Source organism: Papio anubis, chromosome X, assembly GCF_008728515.1.
Source record: "Papio anubis isolate 15944 chromosome X, Panubis1.0, whole genome shotgun sequence".
NCBI classification, from domain to species: Eukaryota; Metazoa; Chordata; class Mammalia; order Primates; family Cercopithecidae; genus Papio; species Papio anubis.
In genome coordinates this window covers 109,027,975-109,041,673 of record NC_044996.1, presented here as the reverse complement: position 1 = coordinate 109,041,673, position 13,699 = coordinate 109,027,975, and the positions used below count along the sequence as shown (strand labels likewise).

Genomic DNA, 13,699 nt, shown 5'->3' with positions numbered 1-13,699 from the left:
AACTGCTGAATTCTCTTTTTAATGTCTATGGCTACATTTCATATTTTTATTAAAGAAGAAACAGTAATGAGCAGTTTTTAGCACACAATCAATCACTTACTTTTCTAGAGTATTTGTGATTCAGATACTCATGTGCCTACAAAAATATAATAACTAAAATGGGAAAAAGTTCACTGTACTTGTGATATGGTTTGGATTTGTGTCCCTGCTCAAATGTCATTTCAAATTGTAATCACCATATTGGAAGTGGGAACTAGTAGGAGGTGATTGGATCTTAGGGGTGGTTTCACATGAATGGTTTAGCACCATACTCTTGATGCTGTACTCAGGATAGTGAGTGAATTCTAGTGAGGTCTAGTTGTTTAAAAGTGTATAGTACCTCCCCCTACTCTCTTCTCTTACCCGTGTTCCTGCCATGTAAGATGCCTGCTCCTGCTTTGTCTTCTGCCATGATTGTAAGTTTCCTGAGTCCTCCCCAGAAGCCAAGCAGATACTTCCATGTTTCCTTTATAGCTTGCAGAACCATGAGCAAATTAAACTTTTTTTTTAGTTAAATAAATTTCCCAGTCTCAGGTATTTCTTTATAGCAATGCGAGAATGGCCTAAGAGAGCAGGTAAGTTAGTCTTTTGACTTATACAATAGAAAAAAAGCCTACATTAAGAGTTTTTAGTAATAGGTGGTGGTGTGATTAACAAATAGGCCAAAAAATTCTCTAAAATATAATTATTCATGTTTTCTTATAATAAATAGTATACAATTATATATGTACATGTAGTAAATATAATTATTCATTCTTGATTATTCATTTTCTGAATTAAAAGCTCTGATTACTGTTTGTTAATAATATACCAAAAACAACTAGAGAAGGCAGTGTTCAGCTTACTATATTACTTAATCTCTTCCATATGTTTGATGTGTTTTTATACAATTATGACCATTAAGGCACAAACAAGTCTAATAAATTAGTTAATCAAATTATATTCTATGAAGCCCCAAAATTCTTCTGAAGTGCTTTGGCTTCTCTATAGTGAGGCCATGGAAGTAAATGGGAACTTCTAGCTCCTCATTCTACTTCAACCAGATCTCCAGTTTCCTTTGTTTTATATGTTAATTCAATGTTAAATATTGTTCATACACAGTACATCTAAGCCAGAAAATAAAATTTTTTGAAAGCTATTAATCAAATCCCACTCATTGAAAGAGATTAAGAAGTTTGGAGGAGTGTGCGGGTTGATAAACTACTTACTGGGTACTATACCCACTACCTGGGTCCAATATACCCATGTAAAAATTCAACACATGTACCTCCCTGTATCTAAAATAAAAGCTAAAATTTAAAAAATTATAAAGTTAAAAATTGTTTAAAAAATCGATGTTCTTAAATAGTTCGGAGGATATTAAAATAATGCTTATATCTTAGCTTTCACAACTATTTTTAGATGGCTTTCAGTTTTAAAATCACATGCCAAAAATATCTGGGAGGGACTACCTTGTATCCATGGGGGGAAATAAACCCTTTTCTGGTATTAAAAATATATGGAGTAAATTTAGAAAATAAACTTGTGGTTGAAAAATGAAAGGAAAAAAAAAAGAAGTTGAGTTTATAAGAAACCTTAAGTTGTTTGCTTAAGGTCTCACAATGTAGAATTGGAACCAAAACTGAAAAAAGGGTTTTTAACTCTCAGTTGATTTTATCTTTTTCAGGTCACAAGTTTTATACATGTATCTTTCTCTGCATTAGTGCATTGTAGATTATTACAGTAAAAGCCCAAGTTGATCATATCTGCCTATACACAGGTTTTGTATAGTCTCCCTTTCCTCATTGACCTGGTTGTGGCCACGTGACTTGCTTTGGACAAAGGATCATTTAGGAATGGGAAAGAGGCAGATATTTGATAGCTTCTTTTACATTAATCTCTTTTTTGCTGCTGGTAATTCTTGTGTACTCTATGAAAAAGGATTGGGCTCATCTCATACAGGATTAGAGTGCTCAAGGACAGAATTCTCAGCTGAGATCCAAAGACCACAGTCAGTACCCAGGATATATACAGGTCAAAATATCCAGGTAGTACCATGTGGAGATGATAAGCTGTCCCAAATGAGCTCGGGCCACAGAATTATGAGCAAATGAATGATTGTTGCTTTAAATCACTAAGTTTTTGGGTAGTTTGTTATGCAGTTGTAGCTGAACAAAACAATGGTATTGATCTTTTGTTCCAACTATGACCTATTCTAGGATCTGAACATAGTATATTTTTATGGGTTATTTGAAAAACTGTACATAGCACTGATTTCTTATGATAACCAAAGTTAAATCAAATGATGTAGTCTTTACTTCAAGAAATTCTTTCTTTATGTTTCTTTATTTTCTTCAGTAATTGTAATTTTTCAGTAAATTTACATATATTCAGTTATCTTTAAATATAGAATCCTGACAGTTGCCACACTTGTAAAGAAAAGATACAGGTTAACTACATCTAAATTGAGTAGGGATGAAAGGGACAGATCCAGATAGTCCCTAACATTTGTTATGGCCAAGTCAAGAGTTCAAATGGAAGCCCACATAACGTATGTCTACATTTTAAAAACTTACAAATCAAACCAACACATTTCAAAATAGAATACATTCTATTATTCTATGTAAAATACATTTTAACAAATCTAACTTTATAAGAACCTTGAAGACCAAGTCTGAATTTAGAATTTTTGGACTCCTCAGAGCACAGGGTAGCTGCGTGCTATTCAGGTGCCCACACCATTCTCTTCTGTCTTTCAACTCTAACATGCACTCTAATGGTTCTTATGTTTAAACATGTGGATATGTCAGCCCACACACTTACTCTTGGTCCATACCTTCCTAATAGTGACCTCTTAGTTACTGCACAGTTCTAGGAGTCTTCTACCAGGAGGACTGACCTAGGGAAGAGTCTTGTGAAAGCACTGTAAACAGGATCAAGGAACTATGGATTGTGAATTATAATGTCTCATGAACTTGAACCATGGGTGGTGCTGGGATCTATATAGATCTGCCCCATTGGACCCATGTATTTCTTGCATGTGCAGAGAGGCAATGCCGGGGGAGGATCAGAGTAAGGCCCTAGAAAGCATGAGACCAGGACAGGAACCTCTGTATCCTGGGATTTAGGGCATGTGTTAAGCTGGGTAATTCCAACAGCAGACCCTGAGATCTGGTCTTGAGAGCAAGTAGTTTAAGAGGTGATCTCAAAGCATAGGTAGGGGAGTGGGAGACTGCAAAGAGAAGAAACCGATTCCGGGGGTTTTAATTAACAGGTTATCATTGCAGGCAATTGGGGCTCAGTCCCACTGGGGGCCTCTGGAAGTTGGTGTCAAATTCGCCTCAGAGTTCTTCTAACTAAAGGGCAAGAAAACAGGTTTTTTTATTCGTTTGTTATTTACCAATTTTGATCAATTTTTGGTTCGGTACTGCTCCTGCAGGCTTTTACTACCACATCTGGATGATCTATGTGAGAACTGAGTACCATTCTTTGTTTAGAGAGAACTTTCTAAGGAGGAAGTCACAGGTATCCATAAATCCATGCCCTTTAAGGCATACTTAAAGGGGACATGTCAAGGCATGGACAGCATTTGCTATAGTCCAGAGTTGGAAATAAGTTTAAGAAAACATGTCCCATTATGATATGATGGCACAATGTGTCCAGTAAAATTTCCAGATTTCTGAAGATCAAAACGGTTTCTACCTCTGCTAGTTTACATCTGATGGGGACCCAAATACTGTCAAATAAATATCTTAACCCAGAAGTTTTTAAATCTCTTATTTGTAATATATATCACCCCTATTTATGTTTCTGATACAACTTAATAAAATTATTTTGGATATTTAAAAATTAAACAGATATTGATTTATAAATACATCATCAAAATTAAAACTATAATTTCCACAAATTCCACTGTTATAATGGGTTTCCTTTTGGATTTGTAAGGGAGAGGGGCTGACATTGTGTAGTCCTTAAGGTCCTTGCTCATAAACATTTCATGAGTTGGAAAATGGACACTTAAGAATGTCTTTGGCTTTAACTTTCAGGCTCAGCAATCATTAGTAAATGAACATCTTTTTTGGAAACAGAAATGTATAACATAAAGCTCTCGACAGAAATTTTATACTTGAACTTGTGCGTTGCAATGATTGTGTAGCATTAAAGAGCTAGACCTTTTTTATCTTTGATGAAAACAATAGATATTCTGCAATTCTCAAAATTTTCTGAACAGTTTAATTCTCATTCAAATAAAATAAATCTAAACAAATAGAATTCTATTTAAATTACATATTCTAAATATTTTTATTTTATTCTGTTCATCCAAGAAACAAAATAAGTTCTCTTTATGCCTGTTATTAAAACAACAAATAATTTTCCATGCTGATTTGTTCTATTGAAATTGCCACAACCCAAATACCTCTCTCAGGATAAAACTAGTCGATTAACAACAGATAATAAAATGTGCCTGAAGTCCTTTTTGCCAAGAAAAAAATGTATTCTAAAATTAGGTTTATACTTGACTAGGATGGAACAAAAATAACATTCTGAGAGCCTTTGAGAGTAACTGTTTTTTCCTCAGACCAGCTGATGCTCTTGGACTTGTTGGATGTAATACAAATTTCAAATGTTATCCATTATCAGCATGTTTTAATATGTACTATTAAATGTAACATTATACATTATATATACTGTATTACATATAGCAACATAGACATGGAATATATGCTATATAATATTCAATTAATGTAAGGTATAATATATAACATTACATAATGTATACTTTATAACACACACATAAACTCTTGTTTGATAAAGGATTTAGGGTAGTTAATGTTCTTGTATATAATGCTCTTGTGTATAAATGTTCTTGCATATCTTGGCATATAAATTTCATTGTATTTGAAAACAACGTGCCACCTTTCACATTTGAAGTGTTCACTGCAAAAGAATTAAAATTATAGCCATTTAATGTCATAATATGTGTCTGGTCCATTGATTGATATGCTTGATTTGTTTTCTTGGTTTCTGAGAACTTCCTGCCACAGAATTAGGCGTCAGACGTTTTTAAAATCATTTGTTGTTCATTGACTATTTAAATATTTTGGCATTAACCATGAAATTTGTATTATGTTCTTATACTGCATTCTACTTTCGGGTTGCCAAATTTTTATAACTATTTTCTCACTTTATGGAAGCTAAGAAAATGGTGACCTTCAGAGAAAAAGTGTTGTTGCCCGAAAGGAAAGAATGAGACTAGATAGCTCACCTAGCATAGGAAGTAAAATTAGCTATTAACTTAAGATAAATATTATAACAGGGTGTTATGAGAAGTGTTAATTACACATGCCCCTTTCTGGTTCCATTGGTTATTAACTATGAAAAAATTATTTCTATCTGCTAGCCAAGTTGCAAATTATTTTGATTGCTGTGAGACAGAGCACCTCTAAGTCATAGAAATGTGGCAGACAGTAAAGCCCATCTAATATTGCATATATTTCCTTATATCTCAGCCCCCTTTCAAGTAGGTAGAGTCACATAGCTTGGTCTTGCCAGTTAAATGTAATGTGCATATTGATTTTGAGCTGAAAACTGAAAAGTCCTTGAGCAAACTTCCAGCCATTCCTTTTCCCCTGACCTCTCAGCCAAAGAACAGAGATGTTTGTTATGGTACAACTGCAAGATGGTAGTATCTTTCACAGTAGGGAGTCCTGAGTGACTTTGAGGAGCAGACTGTTCTCTGACCAGTTCAGTATATATACTCTAATTGATAAATAAGCTTGCATGATAAGCCCTGGAGATTTAGAGGTAGTGTGTTATCCCAGCGAAACCTATTTTAGGTTACGCAGTACAATTTAATATAATAATATTAAATATTGCTTACTAAGATGAATTTTAGGTTTTATAGGATTTTAAATGAACTGTTTTAAAATTATTTTGATAGCTTCAGATGGATCTGTACCACTTCCTTTGCAATTTCTTCCTCTCCATCCTGGACGCTACCCTTGTAAAATTTTATTGAAATCAAGGTATGATGTGCGTGCCTATTATGTTGAAGGTATGGTGAATGAAGAACAACCAGAGGCCAAATTTGAGTTTGAAACACCAGTATTTGAAGCCCTTACTCAGAATATTCCAATAGTATGTATAAACTTTTTTGGTACCTTTCTTTATTCATATTGCCACTGTGTCAAAGTCCTCCAGATGTCTCATCTTGAACTGTTACAAATTTCTGATCGTCATATCTGCTGTCAATTATTTCTTCATATTTATGTCAGAATCTCTTCCTAAATATAAATGTTATTCTGTTACTCATCTCATCAATCACTTCTGCTGGATCTTTTTGCTTAAAACAATTAACTCCAATGTCCTTAATGTATCATTAAATTCATTCTTGCTTCACAAAGCAGAGTTATGGACTCTCAGGTCATTCTACTCTAATTTCTGTTGTGATCTAATACTTGGTTAAGATGGGTTCATAGGCACTGAGAGCAACAATTGGCTGTAGCTTGGCTACTTATTAGCCAGAGTGACAATATAGTGTAAAAGAAGGTAAGGTAATTGTAAAGAACTTTGGCTTTTTAGAGGGATAAATTGCCTTTTTTGGTTTATTTGTTTGTCTAATTATTAAAGACATGACAAAAGTCAATCTGAAGCACAAAATTTTGTTCTGATGAGATATATAATCTTTGCTATGTGAGCAATCTGCCAGTTAGAATACCTGTTATTACCTCGAATTAGGAGTAAAGTGTGTCCTCTAAGGCCATTTTATCATTTTAGTGGCAATTAGTAAGTGAGATAAAGGGAAATTTCTTTAGATATTGAATAATCCTTTGATAGATCAATTAGGCAGTGCTCTTATGTGACATAGAAAGAACATACAGTCATCATTATGCCTTATGTTTACATTTTTGATATTTATTCTTAACAAATATGACTTTCCAATAGTGATTCCTAGGAAATACAATTAAAAATACAATATATAATGTTATAAAAAACACCAAGAATTCATATGTAATTCAATTTCATCAATATCATCCCTCTAATATTTTTGTACCTTTTTCATGCTTTAGAAAAATCAAACAAACGATAAATGGACATTTCAAGTTACTATAGAAGGAGAATGGTTTTATGGACCTATTGATTTACATGTTGGACCAGGTGAAATTGTGCAGTATCCTCTCACATTCAAACCTATTTTTGAATGTGTCATTACGGTATGAACTCATTGATATTTTCCCCAGTGTTAATTAATAGTATCATTAGTCAGTAAACTAATGTATGACATTAGTCTTTTAATTGATAGTACAACTTCCTAGCAGAAAAGTTAATATTTTCCATGTATTTGACTATTTTTACTTAAAACTTTAATACATGTTTTAATATGAAGCATAAACATCATGAACATAACAATATTTTTCTGTGAATACTAGCATTCAAATTAATTTTATACAACATGCTGAACAAAGTAAGAGAATTACTTTTCCTTCCTGTTCATTAAAGAAATTGGTATATCAGAAAATACTTTCTTAAGACAATATTTCTTTTACATGGAAGTAGACATGCATATAATTGCTGTGTATGAGAATGCCTATATACATTCTGTAAGTTAGAGAGGGTAATGAGAAATAAATGACTTTTCACCAGAAATTTGTCTTTATGTGTTCGGTAGAAGCATTTATTTGTGTATTGAAAAAGTCAATGGCTAACACCTCTCTACAAGCTCATTTTATTAACCAGATACAAGATTAATAAGATAGCAGAGGTTGTTTAACATTTAACTATGACTCCTATAGACCTGAAATTTGTCTGGTTTCTCATAGGGTAAACTTATTCTACAAAATGAAGTAGATGGTCTGGAGCACATCTTTGACATAAAAGGGGTTGGAAAAAAACCTTCAGCCTTGGAACACATTACTGTGGAATGTCAAGTGGGGAATGTGACACAAAAACATATAACATTGCCTAATTTGACAAATACTTCCCTAACATTTAAGGTAAGCATTTATTTTTAGTGTGAAAATGTTTTCTTCTGAATATGGTGAATCACATGAACTATAATAATTACAAACAATTTTTTAAACATTTAGTTTTACTTAATCAGATGAAACAATGTCACATAAGATGTTTACAATCCTACCTATTATTAGTCCAACAGCTTTTAAATATCATTTCAATTATAAAGTTGAATTAGGATGAAATAAGTCTTATATTTATATAACTATGAAGCACATTAAAATCTACTTATTTGAGTCATGTGCTTTTCATTGAAAAAATTGTGCATGATAATAAAAGGTGTTTTCAAAAATATTTACAAACATCTTTTAAAATTTTAATGTGAAATCTGTAGGCAAAACAACATTTCAGAACTGTAGCCTATCATTTACCAGTGTGAATAATAGTGGAAATATTAAGGAATGCATAATTGTTTACATCCTTTTACTTATTTATTTTTTGTTTTAAGTTTTTTTTTTGGTGTGTTGCTCAACTTGGAGGGCAGTGGTATGATCTTGGCTCACTGCAACCTCCACCTCCTGGGTTCAAGTGAATCTTGTGTCTCAGCCTCTCAAGTAGCTGGGATTATAGGCATGTGCCACCACGCCCAGCTACTTTTTATATTTTTTGTAGAGATGGGGTTCCACCATGTTGGCCAGGCTGGTATCAAACTCCTGGCCTCAAGTTATCCACCCACCTTCGCCTCCCAAAGTGATTGGATTACAGGCATGAGCCACTGTGCCTGGCCTATATCCTTATTTTTTATGAAGCATTATACTCTTCCATCCTCACTTGATTTGTTTAAACCAATCTTTAAATAACATTTTCCACTCACTCCTACAATTATCTACAAATAGTTATTTGCTCAATAGGATCCTCAAAAGAAGCTTCAAATATCTACCCATTATAAGTGCCTGAATTCAGTTTTAGAGGGGACTACAGAAGTTTGTAAATTCTCTGGGTTGACTCTTTTTTTTTTTTGTAACCCTGATAAATATGTGCCTTGGTTTTCCTCTTCTTTCTTTGCTAGATTGCAAATGGAATTAATATTCTAAAGGAAACTCTTATCTTTTCATGTCTGGCTGAAATTTTTCAGTGCCATCTCTTACCTTCAAAATCAAAACCTAGTCCTTTGCCCATTTTTTTATAGGGATATCTGGATTTTAATGTCTGTTTTTTTTTCTGTTGAGTTGTGTTTTCCTTATATTTTATGATATGGTTTGGCTGTGTCCCCACCCAAATCTCGTCTTGAATTGTAGCTCCCATAATTCCCATGTGTCATGGGTGGGACCTGGTGGGAGGTAATTCAATCATGTGGACTGGTTTTTCCCATGCTGTCCTCGTGATAATGAATGAGTCTCATGAGATCTGATGGTTTTATAAAGGGAAGTTCCCCTGCACATGTTCTCTCTGGCTTACCACCATGTAAGACATATCTTTTACCTTCCACCATGATAGTGAGGCCTCCCCAGCCACATGGAGCTGTGTGTCCATTAAAAAGATTTTTCTTTATAAAGTACCCAGTCTTGGGTGTGTCTTTATCAGCAGCATGAAAATAGACTAATACATTTTAACTATTATCCTCATATCACCTATGTAATTTGCAAATATTTTGCCCATTCCTCAGGTTGCCTTTCATTTCATTGATTGTTTCCTTTGCTGTGACCTCTGTGAACTCAAGGCCAGTAACATGTGAAGTTTGACACTGTTGACCTACCTTCTTAATGCTATTCACCCTTTATTTTATATTATTCTACATTTCTTGTTTCCTTGACATTAATTCCTTAACATTGGATTATCAAGTGATAATCAAACCTTGATTATTACTTATCTGGTCCTTTGATTCCTCTAACCTTCTGATTTCAAGTTTCATGCATCAAAAGCATCCTTATTTCTGTATGTAGATAAAGGAAAACTCTTTTAAACAGTTGATAAGAGTGTAAATTAGTACAGCCATTACGATAAACATTATAAAGTTTCTCCCAAAATTAAAAATATAACTATCATATGATTCTGTAATTCCACTGCTCCACTGCTGGGTATATATTGAAAAAAGTTGAAATCTCTATGTCAAAAAATTATCTGCACTTTCATGTTCATTGCGGCATTATTCACAATAGCCAAGATATGGACTGAACCTGTGTCCATCAACAAATGAATGGATAAAGAAAATGTGATAAACACACAATGAAATACGATTCAGTCTTAAAACAGAAGGAAATCCTGTCATTTGTGACATGGATGAACCTGGAGGCCATTATTTGAGTGGAGTAAGCCAGGCACAGAAAAGCAAATACTGCATCATCTCAATTATATGTAGAATTGAAAAAAGTTCAGTTCATGGTAGTGGAGAGTAGAATGGTGGTTATCAGGGGCTGATGAGAGGAGTTGCTGGAGAGATGTGAATCAAAGGACACAAAATTTCAGTTAGATAGAAGAAGTAAGTTGAAGAGAATTATTAGATCTAGTGTACAACATGGTTACGATAATTATAACAACGTATTCTTGAAAAGAGCTGAGAGAATAGATTTTTTTTGTTCACCACAAAAATAATAACTATGTGAGATAATGCATAGATTAATTAGTTTGATTTAGCCATTTCACAATGTATACATATACCAAAACATCATGTTGTACATTATAAATATATATAATTTCTCATCCATTAAGAGTATGAAAAAGTTTTTAAAAGTGTGCTAAATAAAAAAGTCAGTGATAAAAGTCCACATCGTACTGTTTAATTTCATTACTAATAATTGTTCATAATAGGCTCATATGTAGAGACACAAAGTAGATTATTGTTTCCCTGAGCAGTGGGGAGTAGGAAGATACAAGCACCCAGGAAACTGAAAGTTAGGTTTAGCCAAGGTGTGGTCAAATGCTGCTTAAATATTTTTTGTTTGTTTTATTAATACTGATGTAGAAATTTATTGAAACGGTTCATCTCTTTTGTATATCAAACTGCCTAAAGACAATTGTGCATGGTCGATGAGAGCTATTCAGACTTTCTAAGCATCAATGATCTTGATGTAAGTAGTAACAGAATATAAGCATTTTTTGTTTTGTAAGAATAATTTCCTTTGTTCAATTTTTAAATAGGTTTGTTCTTAGATTTCTCTTCTACTGGATGTAGAATTTTTCTGTCTTGCTGTTTTTTAAAAAAGTGAATAATTTTATTGGGAGTATTTAAATTAAATTTCAGTTTGTTCTATGCTTTAACTTGTTACAGTAATTTCATGTAGTGTAATGTACTAAAGCATAGAAAAATATTTTATGTTGATACTACATAATTCTTGTTTTTGAATTATCTTTTATAGGTAACTTCAGATCTTCCGATAGTGTGGGGAAATCCACAAATTACCGTATACCCTTATAAAGAAATTCTATACCTGATTAATGTGCGTCCTTGGAAACGTGGTATATTGAAAGGTATAAAATCCATTAATAAAATATTAGTCATTTTCCTACTACACTAGGATGGAAATATGATGAGACAAAATAGAAATGCAATTTGTATTTCCTCTTTCTATTAAATGACTCAGAAGAAAATTTAGTTTTACATTTCAGTCATTAGCTTTCTAAATAATCAGGTCTTTGATGCATACATTTTATGTCTAGTGCTGTATTATCTTGGCCATTTCTTCAAACTTATTTGTGAAACAAATTTCTATAAATGAAAATATTTAATTAAGGGTATTTACGTTTAAAATGTGATAAATACTTTAAAATAGTTATACCCAATGACATTTTAAGAGAATGTTTATTTACAGGACTGGATATCATAAAAACATTCACATGCATTTACTTGATACATGAAAAATAAGTGAAAGGTTTGATATATGTGAATTTTTTTTCCTTTATCTTCCCTTGTGTGCAATAAAGTTTTTATTTATGGAGATTTCCCCAATGGTCCCTGAACAGAACTACTTACATGGGAATAGGAGGGAGAGGTGTTCTGGTTACTTTTTGAAGGGAGAGGAGTAAGAAGTGATAGAAGAGTAATAGCTAGTACTGAGGGATTGTGATTCATCAAAGGAATAAGTTGTCCTATTTGAGAGAAAATTAAATTCCCTATGGTAGTTGGATACTGTTGAGGAAATTCTGATAATGTAGGTAAGTGGATACAACTTTAGAAGTGTAGAAAGTATATACATATACACATATTCTTTCTATACTTACGTATGTAGTGGTGTCTACTGCTCCTTGGATGTACTAGCCTTTCATCCCTGCTTACCTCAACAAAGTGTTTGAGGGAAGGGTTTATGTCTGGTATAGAAGTGATAGAGAGCTGCTGCAAAGAAGAAAGTGCAGAGAGCATACTGGATGCCTATGCTATTAAAAAGCAGAAGGGAAATTTCAGAGTGCCAACCACAATGATCCAATTATTACCACTGTAATAGAATTTATGTAGGAGGAAACAGCCGCCCATCCCCACTCCCTGCTTCTAGTGTGCTTAACCTCAAATGCCAACACAGCAAAAATTGTTAGCATCTTCTGAAATCTGCCCCTTGTTTTTGAGATGTTTGGATTTACAAACCCCATTAATAAGTCCTCATTTGATAGGTAGATTTGAGCTATAATGTCTCTAGTCCGAACATTTCAATAAAGTAACATATTTTACTATTTTTTAGGTAATCCATAAGAAGTGAATTGATTTAAAGAAATTTAAATTTTAGTTTTCATTTTAATTGTCACTGACAGTCCTAGTAGTTGGTATATTTTCCTTAATTTTAGAGTTTTAACTAGTCTTTCGTAAAAGGCAGCAAGTCATTCAGAATTGGCGTAGTTTCAATAAAACATAGTCAATTTCAATTTCCCGTTCTATAGAAAGCAGTGAGTTCTACTACTTCTGAGAAGAAACACATAAGAACCACAAACAGTGAAACATCATTGAACTCGGAAGGTTTATAACTACCACAAAGCCCCTGGTCTGTGAATCAAACTCTTAAAGTTATTGGAATAGACTTACGAAAAATTAAATAATTAGATTTGGCAAGCCTTTCCTTTCTGTAATCTTTTCTGTTGTAGCAGCTTTTGTGACACCACAATATTTCAATACACATTTTTACTATTCAGATATGGACTATTAACATGTTGATTTGAAAGAATTTAGAACGTATTTGGTGAAGTTAAATGCAGCTCAGGATACATTGTTAAGTGAGGATGAATTAGGTTAATGTTTCTGGCTATACAAACCATTTTACAGGATTCATAATTTTGAAAAAATATTTACAAGACGTGATCACATTAGCTCTTCCCAGGGCCGTGCCTTAGAGTTAAATTAATTGTCCCATTATGCTTTGGAAAAAAACAGCCTGTAAAAGGGAGCCTAGCTCTAATTTTTGTTGATATTACTATTGGAAGGCTTAAACTATAGATTAAACGGTATAAATACAATTGCTTCTGAACAGCTGCTAATTAATCTGAAGTGATATAAAGAAAACTAGATTATAAAAATTTCACACATATGAGAATTTTCCTGCTTTTGCTGGTTACAGAACTCTCTCCATGTATGTGTGCGTGCATGTGTACACACATGTGTGTATGTATCAGATACTTTTTTAAAATTTTGTGTTCATTTTCAATTCTGTTCTTGATTATATAATAATTATTTAATAAAGACCTATAATTTGGAAAGCCTTAATAAACACACTAGTTATGAACAAAGCTGACATTCAACTAATTGTGC

General features: G+C 33.1%; 1 protein-coding gene across 3 annotated transcripts in view; it reads left to right on the top strand.

Moving 5' to 3' along the window:
- The window catches only part of CFAP47 (cilia and flagella associated protein 47), a 446,504-nt gene that overhangs the window by 287,605 nt on the left and 145,200 nt on the right, over positions 1-13,699 (top strand). For all 3 annotated transcript variants that reach the window (XM_031660417.1, XM_031660416.1, XM_031660418.1), the window contains exons 46-49: positions 5,960-6,156; positions 7,089-7,232; positions 7,839-8,012; positions 11,328-11,439. In XM_031660417.1, coding sequence (XP_031516277.1) covers positions 5,960-6,156; positions 7,089-7,232; positions 7,839-8,012; positions 11,328-11,439 — 627 coding nt within the window. The remainder of the gene's footprint in view (positions 1-5,959; positions 6,157-7,088; positions 7,233-7,838; positions 8,013-11,327; positions 11,440-13,699) is intronic.